Here is an 18,687-nt window from a genome sequence, read left to right as displayed (position 1 = left end):
TACTGAAATTTCTTGGAAAACAAAATGGTGGAGTAAATTCTTATCTCTGTTATTGTAGCCCTTATACAGTCTCTGCCTGCATCTTATTAACTTACTGCCAGATATTGGTATTGCATAGCACATACAGAAATCCAACATAACACCATTTTCAGATACATTTTCATTTTATTTAGGACAGTGTACAGCGTACAAGTACAGTGTAAAAGAGAACTAAGGGCAGAGAATTCAGAATAGTGAGTTATAACACCAATATATCCTGAACCCAGTTAAGAGCACACCATGTTTGAATACATTCAGAACCGCTTTCTCCAACATATTTCAGATATGACCATAGAGAAGTTCACCATACAGCCCTACAGCATGGCACAACCAAGTTGTGCAAAAGGTGAGTATTTATAAATAAACACATTTTTGTGTTGTGAGAAGAAAATATCATAATGGCTGAAATTTTTTTCAGTGTTAAACTGGAAACTACAGAGAAGTAGTATTCTTACTGAAAACATGGAAATATGATTTATATATTTAGAAAGACAGATGAATATTTCTTTGGAATTTGTTTACTTTTTGCCCGACACCATCACACCAAACTCTTGGATGCTTATCTCTTTGTTTAGGTACTGCTGTAACTGACGATTTGTAATGTGCCCGGCCTTCAGGGCCTCTTCGATCGAGAACTTCTTGCCAGACTTCCTGTCATGCAGAACTGAAGACTCCCCGCTTGGACCCTTGACTGTGATTTCCTCCCAATCGCACTCCTGGCTCTGCAGGTTGACAAACATTTTCCAGTCAATCAGTCCGAGTTTGTAAGCCTCCTCTGGCCTCATCTCTTTGCCCGTGTCTGGATCGATGACGACGATGGACCGTCTCAGGTGGCTTTCCCGCTGTTCCCTCTTCACTCTCATCGCAGACAAGCTCTTCTGGAGTTTCTCGATCTCCTCATCTTTATCTGTTGTTATGCGTCTGAGGTCCGAGAGCTCTTTCTGAAGTGACGTGAGACGCAGCTCAAGGTTTTTGCCATTCTCCAACGGCATGGACTCTGTGATGTGTTTGGTCTCTTTGCTGGTAATCTGAATCTCTGACTGAAGCTTCCTGATTTCGTTTGTGAGGCGCTGGTTCTCCTGCTGCAATCTGTTGCTTTCGTCGCGGATGTAATCAAGCTCTTTGGTCGACTTTGTGTTTGTGAACTCCATTGTTTGCAGCCTGGAGTTGAGCTCATTGATTTCCTGGTCAAGCTCGCGTCGGCGTTTGTTCTCATCTTCAAGACTTTTCTTGAGTCTCTCAATTTCCACTTCTGCCTCGGGATCTTTCTCGACCTGGATCTTTTCAGAGCGCACCACTCTTTCTTTCACCTCCATCTTTTCAAGTGATGACTGTTGTTCCAACAAGACATTAAGCTCTCTTTCCAGCATTGTGCGTTTGTGTCGCTCCTCTTCAACCTGCAACCTGAGAATGGAGTGTTCCTTTTCTTGCTGAGGATCTTGCTGTAGCACCACCTTCTGTTTCACCGTCACCTTTTCACGGTTTTCTTTGTCTCTGATCTCCAGTTCATTAAGACGAATTCTCAAGCGCTGGATTTCCAGCTCTGCGTCTCGTCGAGCTCTGCGCTCACGTTCAATCTCTTCAAGCTGAAGGTCCAGGTCTGCCTTCTGCCGCTGAAGCCTTGCAAGCTCATCTTTCAGACTCTCCTTCTGTCTCTGCTCATTGCTGATGGTCTTGGCAAAGTCATCACACTCTGACCTCAGGAGCTGGTCCTCTTCGACCTTAACAACTTCCTGTTGGACAATTTTTTCTCTCACTTGAGAAAGGTCCATCTTCTTAATACGGATCTTTTCCTCATTCTTTGATCTTTGTTGTTCCAGGTCTAGACGTTTCTTCTGTTCCTCAGCGAGTTTTCTCTTCAGGGTCTCAATCTCCTCCTTGGTTTGGGGATCCTCACGGTACTGAAGAATCTCTTTGATCACTTCTTTGGTCTGCACCTGGGGTTTGGTATCTTTCCATCTCATAATGTCATTGTTAGTTCTGAGGATTTCTACCTCGGACCTCTCTATCGTGTGAGTTTTATCCACTATCTCATTACGTAGTCTTTCCAGCTCTCTCTCAGTTTCAGGATCTGTCTTGTATTTGATGACTTCTTTGATCATTTCTCTGACCTCAACCTGAGGGCCCCTATTCCTCAGCATGGTGAGCTCATCCTGCAGAGTTTTCAGTTGGAGCTCGGTATCTTTGTATCTCCTCTGCTGCTCCACCAGTTCCATACGGAGCGTGCCAACCTCAGCCTCTGCTTTGGGGTCAGGCCGGACAATCTCCTTCATCTTCTCTTGGATGATGACCTTTGACTTCTCGGTCTCAAGACTTGAGATTTTCCTTTCAAGATCAACTTTCTCCCTCTGAGATGACCTATGTTTAGCCCTCTCGTCTTCATACTGATTCCTGAGATTATCCACCTCCCTTTCCAAGGCCATGTCTTTTTCAACTTTCAGGACTTCTCTGATGGAGATCTTCTCCTCAGCCATGGCCTTTTCCTTCTCAAGCCTCTTCAGCTTCTCCTGTAAGAACTTGAGCTCATCCTCCAGTTGAGCTCTTCCATCAATTTCCTTCTGCTTCCTCTTTAGGAGATCTCTGTATTCACTCTCGAGCCGGGGGTCATTTTGCACCTTGATCACCTCTTCTTCGGTGATGATTTCTTGCTCCTTGTTCTTCTCTTCTGATAGGATGTTGACCTGCTTCTTGATCTGAATGATTTCGTTGTCTTTGAAAGTCCTCTGCCTCCTCAGCTCCTCCAGTTCCTCCTTCACCTTCCTCACCTCCTCTTCCTGCCCGCGGTCCCTCTCAATGCGAAGAACCTCTTTGACAGTGTACTGCTGCGCGCCTTCCTTCACCTCTGTCTCCAGGCCGCGTAGTTTCAGACGGAGGGTGTCTAACTCGCTTTCCAGGAGGCGAGTGGTCCTGCGCTCATCGGACAGCCTCTGCTGGACCTTGTGGATGTCTTCGTCCAGCTGTGGGTCTGGCAACTTCTTGATGAGTTCCTTCTTCACAATGGTGTCCTGAGGCTTCTGGCCCTCGAGAACATAGATGTCGCTCTGGATAGTCTGGATCTCTCTCTCAAGTTGCTCACGTCGCTGAGTTTCCTCATCCAGCTGCTTCTTGACTCTCCAAGGTTCTTGTCCTGGGGCTGAAGCATTCACAGTCTGGACAGATTGTGTGATGATTGGAACCTCCGGTTGCTGTAATAGTGATAAACAGTGTAGATATAAGGATCCAGTGTATTAAGTTTCATTGCATATTACACTGAGTGAGTATTCAGTTATATGTTACCTGATTCAGGAGACTCTGAGTAAACTCAAGATTCTGCAACCTCTGCTTGTTTATTGCATGCACTTCAGTAAATTTGGAGTCAATAGCAGCTTCCTGTTAACAAAAAAATGAAAAGAAGAGTATTCATAAAATTGCATTTGTCCAAAGGCAGCACAGGGCAGCAAGATAATTTCCAGAAACAGAAATAGCATTTTATGTTGTCACAAGGACAGTGATTAAATGAGAAATCCGGCGAGTTTTCACATAGATCTGACAGTACTTGCTGACTTCGAGAAACGGAAATCTATGTGAAAACTCGGACATCTTGTTTAAGGGGTTTTGGCTAAATACCTCTCCTTTCACTCTTTGTGCAGGGGACTCAAGTCTGCTTCTCTTGTAGGTCTGAGGAACAAGACCATCCTCAAGGTCAAGAATGGATTTGAACTTCTCACTTTCATTTTCGTAGTCCTAAACACAAAAGGAGAGCGTGAGAGTGAACGTCAGAGAAACAAACATAGGGAAACACATTAGAAGTCAAGTCTGAAATTTAAATATCTATCTATGAAGTAAAAAATCTCTGTCTGAGTGTGTATTTCTTCTTCTTAAAATATCGTTCGATCTGTTCATCCAACCATCTTCATTCTAGGTAAGTGCCTTCATTGACTACCCAAGAGAGGGCAGTATCAAGTATCGAGTTATTTGAATGGAAAATGCTATGTTGTTAAATGACATGACAACATTTTGCGGCTCTTGACCTTAATAAAATGATGACCGCCTCTGGACACTGTGTGCATGCAGGCAATTTTAGTGGATATTCACCTCAACAACATGGTGACCGATGGTGTTGTGTGCCTGTGGGAACCCTTTGTACAGGCATTGCACTAGCATACACAACACAAGAAATATGATACAATTCTTTAAATATCAGGGATGGCTTACCTTCACTGCTTGCTGATAAAGCTGTGCATTTTTAGAGACATTGTTGAGATCAGACTCCTTCCTTGTTATATCAGAAAGCAGGTTCTGTGAAAAGAAGCATTTTTAAATTTCCCAAGTCTAATTGATCGAGTCTAATATCATGATTTTGAGTGAGTTAAGCTACATAGATTTCTCCATTTACTACTCACCCTTTGGTTTTTCAGCTTGGAATCTATTTGAGCCTTATCATCAGTGTCACGTGGCTCATAGTTTGGCACCCTTGACAGCCAGTTATTGAGACTGTCATAATCATTGCGGTAGTTGTTATATGCCATTTTACCTTTCTGCAGGCTCTGTGACCTAAAAGCAAATAAACCAGATCATGAAAGCCTGAAACCTTGTCACCTTGTCAAAATGTCAGTATCAAAACAAAATGTCTAGGACTACTTTTTCGATAAAAAACACATCACGAAACAGAATGCAAACGGAATATGGCCATCTCTGATACTAATTTTTCAAACATCCAAAGAACATATATGTAATTTGAAATCATAATAAATTATATCACACCAAAATATATCATTTATGTTACGGCCAGCTCGTTCCCAGGCCGTAACATAAAGAGGGACACGGACAACAAGGTTCAAACCAAATATATTAATTTATTAAAGTAAAGCAGAAGGTTACCAATAGCAAAATGTCTAGGGGGAAATTAATGGGAGTGGTGGTGTGCGTGTATGGATGTATGTATGCAAAGAGGGTCAGCACGTGAGAAGCTAGTGAAGAAGGCCTATAGACAAAGAAAGAGAAAGAGAGGTATAGAGATACAAATGAGGGGAGAGAGCAAAGTGCAAGTGTGAGAGATTCAAAGTAAGGGCCTGCAAGAAGGAAGAAAAGTGCCTAATGAGAGAGATAGGGAACCCTTTATATAGCCCCACCCTAACCATAGGTGTAATCAATGAGGGTATTAGCCCAACCAGGCCCAGCCCTGCCCGTACACTGACAGGAGAAGGCCTGAAGGGGCACAGGGTCATCACATATCACACACAGCACATCTAGAGAAATCTATCTAATAATTTTCTCTCTACATACACAGTTTGTTGTTCTCTCTAAACATGATCAAAGCCAAACATCTAGGACATCTAGTATTTGTAGCTTTGTTCTATATGATATAAAATCTGTGTCACACACAAAACTCCACTCACCTGGAGTCAATCTGTCTGTTCAGGTTGTCATAGCGCTTGTTGAGCTTGTTGACCTCTTGCTCCTGCCTCTCGATATCAGGGCAGTGCTCCTGGAGCTTAGCGGCCATGTTGTCACAGCTGTTCTTGGCAGCTCTGAGGTTTTCCTCGGCCTCTGTGACAACCCCTTTCTTGGCTTTTAGTTCTGATCCCATATCCTGTGCAGATTACAACACACAGGACACCATTGTCATAAACCTGGTGACATTATATAGTAGCCTAGTGTCTTGGGGATATTAACTTTTCAAACATCATACTTCTCATATCTGCCTTGAATTTCTGACTTCTTTAACTGAACTCTCAGATCTTACTTCCAGTGTGTTTTTAATATTCTATTCTAGTGTTGTAATGTACCAAAAGCCTTGTACTGTTTTGGATTTACAGAGAGAGATCACAACGTCTTGGAGACTTACAGCTAGCTCACGCAGGGTTCTGTCCAGAGAGCTGGAGTCTGCAGGTGCAACCTCCTCTCTGGCCAACTTGTTTTCATAGGTGGAGAGAAGGGTCTTTCCTTTCTGAAGAGAGTTCTCCAGGCGGTTGGAGTTCCGAAGCCTGAAACAGACAATTGTAATGAATGAAAATGTTTTGATAAAAAGAGGAAAATAGAATTGCACAAACTCTCTTCACTTATCTGAACAGAGATGGTATGGTAAGGTAAAAGTTGTTAAAATTGTTGTCACAGTATACATATGTATGTTGTTATAATATTCTTTATCTAACTTTGTTTGGTGTTTCACTATGGGAATCGCCTTGGGTGTGACTAACTACAGAAGCTCCAATGACACCACACAAGTCCCTGCCTGCATGACGGAGATCTGGTGCTACTGGTACAGTTCCTTAAAGAGTAGGGAATAGGTATCCAGGGAATAGGTGAGCTGGGGCTGATCAGAGCCCTGGCGGTAGAGTTGCCTATCACCTAGACCCAAACTGGCGGGCGGTGTTAGCGTATAGTGGCTAAGGAGCTGGGCTAGCATGCAGTATCCTGAAAAGTTGTGGGTTCAGTACTCGTCTTCCACTGTTGTGCCCTTGAGATAGGCACTTAACCCTGAGTTGCTCTGAGGACAATGGCCCTTGTAATATAACTGACATATGTAAATCGCTTTGGATAAAAGCATCTGCTAAATGAATAAATGCAAACTGCCGCACAATATATGCCTCCCCCCACATCTCCTTGCCCAGCTAAATTAATCGCCCAGTCGGTGTGCAAGAGCAGCTAACCCAGGGCCATGTGGCCAAAAACTTTCCACCACACTCTGTCCATAGGAAGATGAAACGGGCAACCTGACAAAGCCCAGGCAAAGTTTGACCTGTCTGTTACTGGAGCTTCCATAGTTGGTCCCACCCAAGGCGATTCCCACAGTCAAACACTTCACTCACTGTTATTAAAGACCTCGGGTTATGTTAATCAACCTAAAATTATATGCTATAAATATATTTAATTTTACAATATACATTATATCTGTCATGTAAGTTACACGTACTTCTCATCAGAGAGCTTGAGCAGAAGGTCTACTTTGTTGTATTTCTTATCAGCCTCGTCCACCTTTGAGTAAAGCAGTGGGGCACTGGCACACTTAGGGTTGGAGTGCAGGAAGGACTCTGCCTCTTTGTTCTTGGAGACCTTCTCAGGCTCAATTTTCCTGACAGCATTTGTAATATCCTGTAAATGATACAACAAGCTGTTAGTAAATACAACTGTAAATTTAAATCTAACTTAGTCCTCTGATACAATCACCGCATTGCACATGTTAAAACACATTTTAAACCCCATTGGTGGATATCACACTGCAACAAATTCATGATGAAAATCAAGTAAAACAGACCCTCATCTCCTGAAGTCGGTCTGCACTGTCCTGCAGTGGACGGGTTTGTTCCAGAGGGGGGCGCACTCGAGCATTGATGGCCTTCTCTTGCTTGTCCAGATCATTGACCACCTTGTCCAGCCCGGCCATCAGCTGGCGACATTGCTGTTCTTCCTTATCTGTGATCACATGTTAATCATAGATTGGATCAGTTCTTGTGTTACGCTTTTGACTTAGTTCAGTTTTAGCCACAGTGAGAAAAAGGATTTGAGCAAACACCTTTCACTCCAGAAATATGCCAGAAATATATTCTTTTCCGGAGAAGTTTAATTATCAGTAGGCAAATCAGCATGATCATCCAATCAGAATAAATGGAACTGGTTATGTGGTTGCCCAGCAACACAGCTCCAAAAGTTGCCCCATGTATCATCAACTTGACACCCCTTGACAAATGCCATACCAGCACAAATGTCTGTCATTTTGGAGTGTCTGTTTCTCTCTTCACATTTGCACACTCACCACGTACTGCTGGACTCTCCTTCCTCAGCTCACCCAGTCGGGTTTGCAGAGTGCCCTTGCTGGTGGCCACCTTCTTCTTGATGTTCGCCTGCTGGTTGAGGAGGCTAAAAGTGACACAAACGCAAACAAGTCCATTTAATGACCTTCAAGAAAGGAAGAGAAAAGCAGCAGAATTCCGCAACATATGACTTGCTGGTAAAGACACAGCCTGTGTGTGTGTGTGTGTGTGTGTGTGTGTGTGTGTGTTATCTACCAAGTGCGCTGACCAGGAAACTCACTTGTCGGCGATGGTGACAGATTCTGGGTCAGTAGGGGGTATAAAGAAGCAGGCTCCGGGAGCTGTCAGCGTGTGGCCAGACTGGTCCTTCACGTCCCACTTATTCCCGTTGTTCCTGAGCAGGGTGTACCTCTCGCCGCGCGCAATCTGGCCCTGCGCATCACACACACACACACACACACACACACACACACACACACACACACACACACACACACACACACACACACACACAAAAGGCGAGGCAGATGAGCAAGAGAGATGGTTGCTTCTTAGTTCGTGACCTGCTTGGATAGTTAAACCTTGGAAATGCCTGAAAACACTCTGCAGATCCCTGAAATCCATTCCCAAAAATCCACTGCTCCCGGGGATAATCTCCAGTAGGGGTTTTAAAAATAAGACACTCCACGGAAGCACAGTTGGTATTTCACAGGGATTTAAATACATTAGAATGGTAAAAGAAAGTTTGAGTACTTTTAAGAGGAGAAGTCAGGGGGAAATTTGACACATTCAATAGTGCTTGCTTACAAAATGCCACACATTTTTCAGAAGGAGCCCTTGGCAAATATAAATGGGTTTGTCTGCATACATATTAAATGTGCTTGTGTCTGTGTGTACTACATGTTTATGTGTGTGTAGTTGCATGTCTACATGCTTATGTGTGCATGGGTGTGTGTCTGTGTGTACTACATGTTTATGTGTGTGTAGTTGCATGTCTACATGCTTATGTGTGCATGGGTGTGTGTATGTGTGTGTGTGTGTGTGTGTGTGCATGGGTGTGTGTCTGTGTGTTGATGGGTGTGAGATAAAGAGTGATTACAGACAGGGTGGGGAAACTAACCTGTTCCCTAGTTGTGTGTGTGTGTGTGTGTGTGTGTGTCTATGTGTGTGTGTGTGTGTGTGTGTGTGTGTGTGTGTGTGCGTGTGCGTGTGTGCGTGTGTGCGTGCGTGTGTGCGCGTGTGCGCGTGTGTGTGTGTGTGTGTGTGTGTGTGTGTGTGTGTGTGTGTGTGTGTGTGTGATAATGGTAAATTAAGGCTTCTGCAGTACCTTTTCGGAGTCAAATTCACACAGAGCCTCAACGGGGAGGAGCTTGGACGGAGGCTCACGGCGGTACTTGAGAGGCAGCACCTGCAGACTCCGCCTCTGGAGGGCTTTCATGCGATCATCAAAGTGATCCAAGGCCTTCGCCTGGTCCTACTCATACACATAGACACAAACAAACAATCAAACAGAGATATACACATAATGCTTGGGATAAAAGTGTCTGCTAAATGTAAATATATAGGTATATATGTATACACACATACATACTGTACATATACAAATACATATGCATATATGTGAAAGTTAAAACAAGTCATGTAGGGAAAAAGACATAATTGGCAAATGGTGCTATGCTAAATATATAGTCTGTGTGGAAAAGGGCTCACATCCAAGTCACTGATAAGCCCTTCCATCTGGAACATGTCCTTGAATTCAGGGTTGTATTTTTGGTTGATGTCGGTATCCAGCCTTTTCAGCAAGTCCTGGGTGTCTCTCGCCTCTTTCTGGAACTGGGGGCGGAGAGGGAGAGGGCATTGTAATTTGACATTGCCACTAATTGCAGCCAAGTAGAAACTCAGCAGAAAAATAGCCACAGAGTCGCATACTCATCAGAGAGCCCCAAGGAAACCCTACTGTATATGAATGCCTATTGTCATTCAGAGACTTCTAAAGACATTTCATCTCAGTGTCAAGTCATGAAAAAAACTCCCTCAGCAGGAAGATAAAGTCTTAAGGAGATCTCTCACACACATACCAGGCGTAGCTATAGAATAACACGACTATTATAACCAGCAGGTAAAAGTTCCAAAAGTATGACTCCTCTTCATTACAAATGAATTACAACAACAATCTCATGCAATAGCCACAACAGTGCACTCAAACAGACGGACAGCAGCACAGACATCCACTGCTGTGCTTACCTTGTGGTACTCATCCATGTGCTTCAGGTGGTTCTCCTCACAGATGAGCAGGTTGAGGTACTCCTTCCAGTCAGAGTGGACAGCCTCCATATGAGCCTGAGAGAGGGAGCCATTTTAGCCTCAAACACAATGAACCATGCACTAGAGCTGCAAATAGTTAATTAACACTATTACTACAAATGTATACAACTGTACCTCAATGACGTTCTTTGCTGGATGTTGCTGAGCGATGAGTTTCTCCCCGTCATCATTCAGTTTAGTGATGGTGGCCTCCTTGCTCTCCAGGCACTTGCCGATGAAGTTCTAAGTTCATATTATTACATTATAACATATGTTAGGGCAAGGATACCTTAGGGTCCCTTTGTTATTACTCTAATCTAAAAAGAATGTTCAGATTCACTCGTTGTTGTTTGTTTTGTAATGCTACCCAACTGACTGCATGCTGGCTTGTACATTACACTAACTACCAATTCAATAATCTTATGCAAAACATAATATTTATCTAACCCTGAATTCATCACATCACAAACTCATAAACAAAACCTCATAAACATAACCTTTTTATAGTCATCTCAAATGTTATTTAACGTTAATTATATATCCTTGTACCTCATACTGCCTCTTGCGGGCAGGGTAGTCCAGGTTGGTGTCACTCCAGTCGTAGCCGATTCTCTCCTCGGCCTGCTGGTCCATCCAGTAGAGCTCGTTGGTGCAGCGCTGCATGTAGTCACGCAGGGAAAGCAGGTGCTTCTGCCGGGCGGTGGAGTTGGCCTGGAGGGGTGGGGGGGTGGTGGGGGTGGGGGTGACACTGGGTCAATAATGCTCAGCATTCAGCAGTATTCACGTGAACATTTTGTTCACTTGAAATAAAGCCCAATATACCTGTGACTGAGTACATTATATTGCCCTTCATAACCGTATAGAATCTGAACTTACCAATGCAAAAATACGGTTTTCTATATGACTGTCTTGTCAAATCCATTGTCAAATTGCACAGGATAACTTGGAAGAGGCTTTCTCAAATGACATCTTAACTGATTTCAGTGTGACTCAGAAGAGCAAATAATATTTTTAGTAGGTTCTCATACTCTAGTTTCTTTACAAGGTAGTAAAAAGTAGTAGAAGGTAGTAGAATTCCCAAGGATTCCCCATCTTATTAAGTAGCCTGTTACAGCATTGTTTTATCACTTAACACCACCTACTATATTTACCAATGTAAATGTAAATCCATAGTGACTTGAGGAACTCCTGAGCTACTGCTGTGCAATATGCTACAGAAGGAGCACATAAGCTGAGAGGGAGATCGGTTTTTCTTACCAGCAGTTTATTGTACTTCATCTGGAGTCCTCCCACATAATCCTGTTATGCGAATGGAAGGAAGAGGTAGAGAGAGACTATAAGAGATCATATAAAGCTAAATGCTCTGCTTTGGGGGGGGGGTTATTGTTTTCTACAATGTAAGAACTATAAGTAATTATTAAAATGAAGATCACTATCCATTAAAGTAGTTAAAAGCTTTCATTCTGTAGAGCCATCTCACCTTATCATCGCTTTCAGTGACGTAAGGTGCCAGGGCCTCGACCTCGCTCTGAAAGATGTTGTGCTCCTCCACATCTTTCTCAATGGAGGGCAGGTCCTGTCCGAATCCTTTGTTGTTAAGATTCGACTGTGAAACCGCAAGACAAAACATGATCGTTAGTGACCCGGAATTACTCACGCAATTCAAAGTGGAGGGCCAGACGTTACATTAGTGAATGCTTATGCACTGTAAACAGCATGATGTAAAACACTGTGTTTGACAGAGATGAGCTCCTGTGAACTTGTTGTATGCTAAAGAGGCTCACTGACCAGTTTCTCATCCACAATATTGCCCCAGTTGACCATGGGCATACCCTCTCCTCGCGTCTGGTGGTAGATCTTGTCGTGGTCCTCTCTGAGTCTCATGACGCGGTCACGGAGCTGCTTCATGCTGTTTCCGGCAAATGGGGGAAAAAAGGTAGCCACTGTCAATCGACTGTCCTTCATTTGCTTACAGCCACATTTTACAAAACAGTGGTGAAAGATGATACAGTAGTGTCGCTCCTACTAAGATCTATATCTGTACATGAAAGAGCTTTGCACTTACTGCTGCATTTGGTTTTCTTGGCCTGGTGTTCCTGTGATCCTGAGTATTATGCATTTTTCAGCAATTTATCAATTTCAACTAATTGTGTATGGTCTCTCTCCCTTGTTCTGCTTAACTAACTGAGGCTGTGATGGTAAATACAAGGCCACTAATCAAATCACTTTTTAAAAAAAAAAAATCTTAATCTAAACTAGACTGGGTGCTGAATCCTCCCAACAATGCAGTTCTGATAAGAACTGATGAGCGCTGTCCTTAATAATAATAAAAAAAATAAAAACTGCATAATAATTCCTGTATGAACACATTCTCTCATAGCAGACCAGACTACAGTGTGGCACAGCTGCAGGAATGTACTACACTCACTCCTGCTCGATCATCTCAGCCTGGGGGTGTTGAAGGCGTCCAGCGGCAGCTGCATCATCGTCCAGAGCCTTGAGCAGTTCCAGCGAGTTCAGGATGCGCTTGTTGGTGTCCTCCTGGTAGAGTGGCTGCTTGCCCTCGTTGATTTTGGCCACATCCTAAAGAAGTATCAATTTAGTTTACATGATATAGTTGTATTACTGCAGAGGTATTAACATTTTTCATTCAGTTTTTCTATTTTCACTTTTCTGCTGCAGCATTCACACACCTTTGTGCTGGTGACACAAGCCACAAGCCATGCCACAAGCTTACAATGGCTCAAAGGGCGGGGGATATTCAGTTTATTCAATCTCTCATTAGTGTGATCTCTTTCATTAAGTGTGTGTCTTCATTATTCAGTAATAATGTTTAATTTAGTGTTTATTTAATACTAATAATTAGTAATAATAATATCTAACATTAAAGTTATTTAATATTTAATTAAGTTAATTCATATTTAACTCATGTAAATGATGTATGTAAAGTAAAAAAGTATGGTTATTTCTATATGGCCACTTCGGACACATCAACATTGTTTGTCAAGTAAGTGACATAGATAGTAGTAAAACATGTCAATGGGACTCTCTTATTCAAAAGGTCTTTTGGGTGCAGGGTTTCTAAAACAAAGACTAGTGAAAGGAAATCTGCACGCATTGAGATTTTAGCCATGAAAACATGTCCTGGCAACCTGTTTCCTGCGAAGCATGGCTCCCACTGAAAAGTATCCAAAGAGATATAAAAGTGCCTGCGGCACAGAGAGACATGTCCTTACATTGAATCGAAAGCAGCAAAGAAAATATTGGGCAGTTTGCAGGTACTTTATACTGCGCTGATTTATTCGCTGATTTGTTCCCAACTTACCACTTACCAACACAGTGTGTAAAGTGTTTCATGGGGCAAATGAAAGCCACCACACAGGAACAGTTTAAACAGTGCACTGATTATTTGTGTAAATTGGGGTAGTATAACTTTTCTTCTATTGTTGTTTTAAAAGTATATTTGGGTGGGAGGGAGAGTCCGGACTGAGGCAGGTGGGACGAGGGAAAGACTGGGTGGGATGGGGAAATAACTGCAGGTCGGAATGGAACCTGGGTCTCCACGGGGGAGCAGACTCACATGTGGTTACGGTGCACTTGCCCCCCCACTTTTCTTTATATAAATATAGCATGGGGCAAAAGGCCACCCCACAGGATCAGCTAAAACAGTGCAGTGATTATTTGTGTATACAGAGTAGTACAACTTTTCATTGTGTAGATATGCATGCTTACTCGGTTAAGGTTCTGCTCAGTTTCCAGAATGTTCTTCTCCACTTTGTCTGCATTCTTCTGAAGTTTCTCAATGAGCGATGTCAACTCACTGGCAGGCTTGGTGCTGCTGTAAGGAACACATATTATGCCAATTATATACTTATTTCAAGATTTCAAAACTACAATCAAAAATCACATAAGTCAATGTGAGGATGTGTTATGTTTGACACAAAAGGGATCACAATATATTCTGTGCATTTTAAGCATCAAACATTTGAAGATTTAGTATGTGGTTCTAATATCCTGGCTGATATTCAAATCTTAAATCATGACTGATATTAAAAGACATGAACACAGTGTTGGCTTGTACAAATGTGCCACCTCCAAACTACAAATCCCTCACCCACGTTACCCTAAAAAGAAGGGTAATTAGTCTGAGGAGAGATTGATGGCAACCACATTTCAGTGAAAATGGCTTGAAAGGTCTTGTGGGACTTGACTACCGTATCTGCATTACTGTAAAGTCTTCATATATTAATATATTCATGTATACCGCATACACATTCTTGCATGTACATATACATGTATGTAAAGCAATGCTGAAGTATTTCTTTTCAACATGTAATAATAACATGTCATTACTGTTGCTATTACATGGATAATATAAGAGGGGGGAAAAGGTGTACACGAGTGTAGTGCCACAACACCTGCTGCTATTCCAACCCATCAACCCCACTGTTTTACTTTGTGTAGTCAACTGTGGCATAAACAACAGAGTATGAGTCAGTGCACAGGGCTACAAATGACTTAAGCCCAGCCAGATGATAACCACATTGAAAGAGGAAATTGTAGTACTACAGTCTGACATGCAAATATGGACATACCAGCATGACTTAATGTTTGTACACATCCACCCACCCACGCACACACACAATAAAACACAGACGCACACACAGACCTTCATGCACACACGTGCACACGCACACATATATACACATACACCTACACACAGAGACATACACAGACTCTCAAGCACGCATACACACACACACACACACACACACACACACACACACACACACACACGCACACGCACACGCACACACACACACACAGTCACACACACACACACACACATAGTCTCACACATACACACACACACACACACACACTCTTGCACAACATTGATGTGAACATTAATCTGATGTCGTGTCATGCTGTCTTTAGCTAGAATTGCGGACAAGAGCTAACATGCATGATCCACCATCATCCCAAGCAGCTATTAAAGTTCACCAGAACAATCCCACACAGCAGTACTGGCACATGCTCCCACCTATGAGTCACCCACTCTCACTCACTCTGTGGCTCTTCCTTCATTCCCACCAGTGTAGTCCTGCTTTCACTTATGTGGGAAAGAGCAGCATAGTGAGTCAGAGTGCACTGCAGCAGAGCCAAATCAATACTAGTCCTTATCCACCGTCCATATGGTTTGGGTAGAGAACCACAATGAGGAGCCAAGATGTGGTCCTTGGACCTTGGGTAACACTGAGACAGTTGAGGGCACTGCCAGCAAAATTTCAATGTGGGTTCCCAACAGGTTGGACCGGTTTTCTACTACTATTATATAAGCAGTGCATTGCTGGTTTTCAAGTCCGGCTCATTAAGTAAACCTACCAGGCTTAAAGACATGGTTATGGCTTAGCAAAAACTACAGACAGCACAAAGAAAGCACTATTTATCCATACTGAGATATTCAAGAGCTGGAGTTGATAATAACATTATCTGTGAATGGAAATGTAAACCAATTATACATAATAAAAAATAAATAATAAATTCATACATCTTTGCTGTATGAGCTAATAGCACCAAAACCACAAGACTACATCTATAAAATTGCCATTTTATCATAACCAAACAGAATGATGTGGATTTATCATGTGAGAGGAATTAATTACACATTGCCCGTAAGATCCAAATCTGTATGTATTTCTATACGCTAAAATATGGTCTACACAGTAGTCACAAAACTGAAGTCATGGCTATTTATTGTTAGTTTGGAAAGACCACACACACACACACACACACACTGAGTGATCTGCCCTTCAAAAGAGCACATCCACGAGAGCACACTCTCAATGACCACAGGCAGTGTGCAGTGTTGTTGATGACCTAAATGCAGAAATATGTCCGAGGCATGGGACCCTTCCCCTCACACACATGGTTTCAATTATGTAATTTCACCAAATCCCAAACACGTATTAGAGTTATAATCAGTCTGAGGGAAAACACAGAAAATGAACGCAAGGGAGGCAACAACATGCCTGCGGGAAACACTAGTCTGAGGGTAGGTTAACACACCTCGGGATGAGCTTCGGGATGAACATTCTGATCATTCCAATCCAATCACCTAAACCAGCGTGCTGTGTTTGCCATCATCATAGATAACTGGTGATGAATGTACAAAAACATCTATTTCTATTGGGAAACAGAGGTCCAAAGTTTGTCTAATCCCTTTCACCAAGTAAGGGATGCTTAGCTCGAGGGGGAGAGTGCCCTCACAGATAAGACACACCTATCCAGGTTGTAACACATTAACAAAGCAGTAGTCTGGATCACTGTTGGGCTATCCGTGGCCTATATGAGATAACAGTGAATGCATTCCAGAGACAAGTCTTGGGCATTCATTTAAAATCCCAGATCAATTGGCATGACAGTCACTTTTAAACGACTGGATTTACTACTACAGAAATTATTCCTTTGGTGACAACACACTGAGCTCAAACATATATGAATGTCAATTCTTTGTGTGTGTCTGTCATGTAAGACATGAAATGAGCGATGCTCTTTACAGAACATAAACGTCATCAGCCTTTCCTCTGCCTGCTGAGCTGGTCGAAACATAAATTAGTTGACAGCTCACAGCAGCACCCAAGATGGAGGAATGATTTATGTGTGTAGCCTTGGTGTTTAATGTTTTCATGTCAAATGTTCACAAATACAAGGACAGCCACATGGGTGCAGACTATAATGGGGAGGGTGGGGATAATCCACATTGTTCAGATTCCATGACACACACACACACCCAACTCAGTCCTTTACATGAGGTGCCAGGTATTAAACTATCGTCCAGCAACAGAACCTGTCCGACCAATACCATCATACGGGCGCCTGGCCAAGTTTTGCCTTGTGGGAACAGAGAGGCTACCTGTGGTTTAACACGCTCCTTAGCACAGTATGCAAATTTTATTTTTTTTAGAGGCTTAGTGGTTTTCTAACATTTTATATGAAGGTTGTACTATCTAATGTTAAATGAGCATTCATACAGGAGCTGAATGAGCCAGTTCAAACCTACTCTGCAAAACCAGCCAGTTGGCTTTCATCGCAAATGCATTCTAAAGAGAAGTGACCAACATTTTTACACAGTCAGTACCTTAAGGGTAACATACATCCTTTATCAAAGAGCTATAAGTAGCCTATTGATGTCATGCATCTTTACTAAATTAATGTGAGAAACATAGTTTAAGAGTTAAGTGTGCATAAAGAGATTATGACACCTACTGCAAACATTGCCAGTGCTCTCTTATCTCACAGGTTAAACAAACCTTACAAGTGCTTTAGAATTATTCAATACATTTCAAGGCTTGATTGATAAGTAGCCTATCAAATGGTCAGAAACGCCAAACAGCCCTGATCCGAGAAGTATTGCGGATTTTGCCATATGAAACTTATTTCTCTGAAAATTCAACTCTGTAGCCTGAGAATTCGTAACATCCAAAGTTACTTATCGCATGACAGTCCATTTCTCACCACACCCTTCATAGCGATACAAACTTCAACAGAGAACACATGAAGTAGCCTATACTAAGTAATTTCTGGTTTTTTAAAAATGCGATGCGAAGGCTACTGTAGTAGCGATTTATACGTCCATCTTACAACCACATCTTGAGAGTTTTAGAGAAAAGCAGTTCCAAAAAAGAAAAGCGAGAGACCGATGAAAAGCAGACGACTTGCTTTGAAATGTACCATGCTTTATAAACAATGTCGCCAATACATGAGAAACAAAAGTTGAACTTCAGTAGAAGTAGACATTCAGAAAAGTTAATTCACTTTCATCTTCCTCCACTGTCTTCGTTTCTTCAGGGCTCACAGTTCTCATCTGTTATTCACTTATTTCCACAGCTTACTTAGAAAAAAGTTTACTTTTTTGCATTTTACACTTACCTTTTCTGCGTAATGGTAGCGCTTTTGCCGGTCTTTTTCTTAAACATCTTGATTAAATATCAAGGGCTTCTCCAACACCTGTTTCAACTGGGCACGCTCTGTCTATCCTGGTACACAACACGACGGGGCTTTGACGTCCTCTGCTCTGTGGAGTAGGCTACCTTTTCTCTCTAAACACCTGGCTAAGAACAGGTATGTCCGAGTATACGTGTCGTCAGTCCTCCAAGTGACACCTCCCAAGTGGCACTTCCTGTCACAGACAACTCATTGGATACAGTTGCAACTTCGCTTAAATATAATATGGAATCCTCCCCTTTTGGTGGTACAAAGCTGTCACTCCGTGGAATGGGTGTGGGCCCTTCTTGTTTGGATATGGCGCACTAATAGTGCGAAGGTCATTTACGACATACAGTCATTATAGCCGTATAATGTGACTTACTATTCAATGTAATAATCAATGATGGGGGGCCATCAAAAATGCAATAAAACTTTAATTTCATTTGGCATGAATATATGTATCATGTCATTTCAGTATTTACAGTAAATAAGGTGGGGGTAGGCTACTAACACCTGTCTGCTAATATAAACCATGATCATTAGCATGCTCTTATGTACCGTTTTATTTCCCAAAGGTGTTGATACACCTGTACACAAAAATAGTCTTCTTTTTCTGACAGAT

At 42.4% G+C, this 18,687-nt stretch overlaps 1 protein-coding gene across 2 annotated transcripts; it reads right to left on the bottom strand.

Moving 5' to 3' along the window:
* Positions 1–145: 145 nt before the first annotated feature.
* ppl (periplakin) lies at positions 146–18,265 on the bottom strand. Of its 2 annotated transcripts, none has more exons than XM_076266248.1 (22): positions 18,009–18,265; positions 13,809–13,914; positions 12,505–12,659; positions 11,865–11,985; positions 11,557–11,682; positions 11,334–11,375; positions 10,626–10,787; positions 10,212–10,319; positions 10,017–10,112; positions 9,483–9,605; positions 9,100–9,246; positions 8,053–8,204; positions 7,775–7,878; positions 7,277–7,434; positions 6,935–7,113; positions 5,867–6,005; positions 5,418–5,611; positions 4,422–4,572; positions 4,234–4,317; positions 3,646–3,762; positions 3,316–3,408; positions 146–3,224 (listed from the first exon to the last, which is right to left on the bottom strand). In XM_076266248.1, exons 1-22 carry the CDS (start codon positions 18,053–18,055, stop codon positions 558–560), a joined length of 5,271 nt encoding a protein of 1,756 aa, XP_076122363.1. In that variant the 5' UTR covers positions 18,056–18,265; the 3' UTR covers positions 146–557. The 2 variants fall into 2 exon arrangements, with proteins under 2 accessions (XP_076122363.1, XP_076122364.1); XM_076266249.1 differs by having other exon boundaries at positions 13,809–13,911.
* Positions 18,266–18,687: the final 422 nt, after the last annotated feature.

Source organism: Alosa pseudoharengus, unplaced genomic scaffold (genome assembly GCF_046254945.1).
Source record: "Alosa pseudoharengus isolate Yale_2024_CS ecotype anadromous, Long Island Sound unplaced genomic scaffold, YU_APseudo_1.1 YU_APseudo_1.1_scf_4, whole genome shotgun sequence".
NCBI lineage: Eukaryota > Metazoa > Chordata > Actinopteri > Clupeiformes > Clupeidae > Alosa > Alosa pseudoharengus.
This window is presented reverse-complemented; position numbering and strand designations above follow the sequence as displayed.

Bases quoted from the DNA above. Each gene is read 5' to 3' on its own strand.
- ppl (XM_076266248.1), bottom strand. From the start codon at position 18,055: ATGTTTAAGAAAAAGACCGGCAAAAGCGCTACCATTACGCAGAAAAG. The intron at 13,915-18,008 runs GTAAGTGTAAAA...TGTTCCTTACAG, and splicing joins GCTACCATTACGCAGAAAAG to CAGCACCAAGCCTGCCAGTG. The intron at 9,606-10,016 runs GTAAGCACAGCA...CTCCGCCCCCAG, and splicing joins ACATGGATGAGTACCACAAG to TTCCAGAAAGAGGCGAGAGA.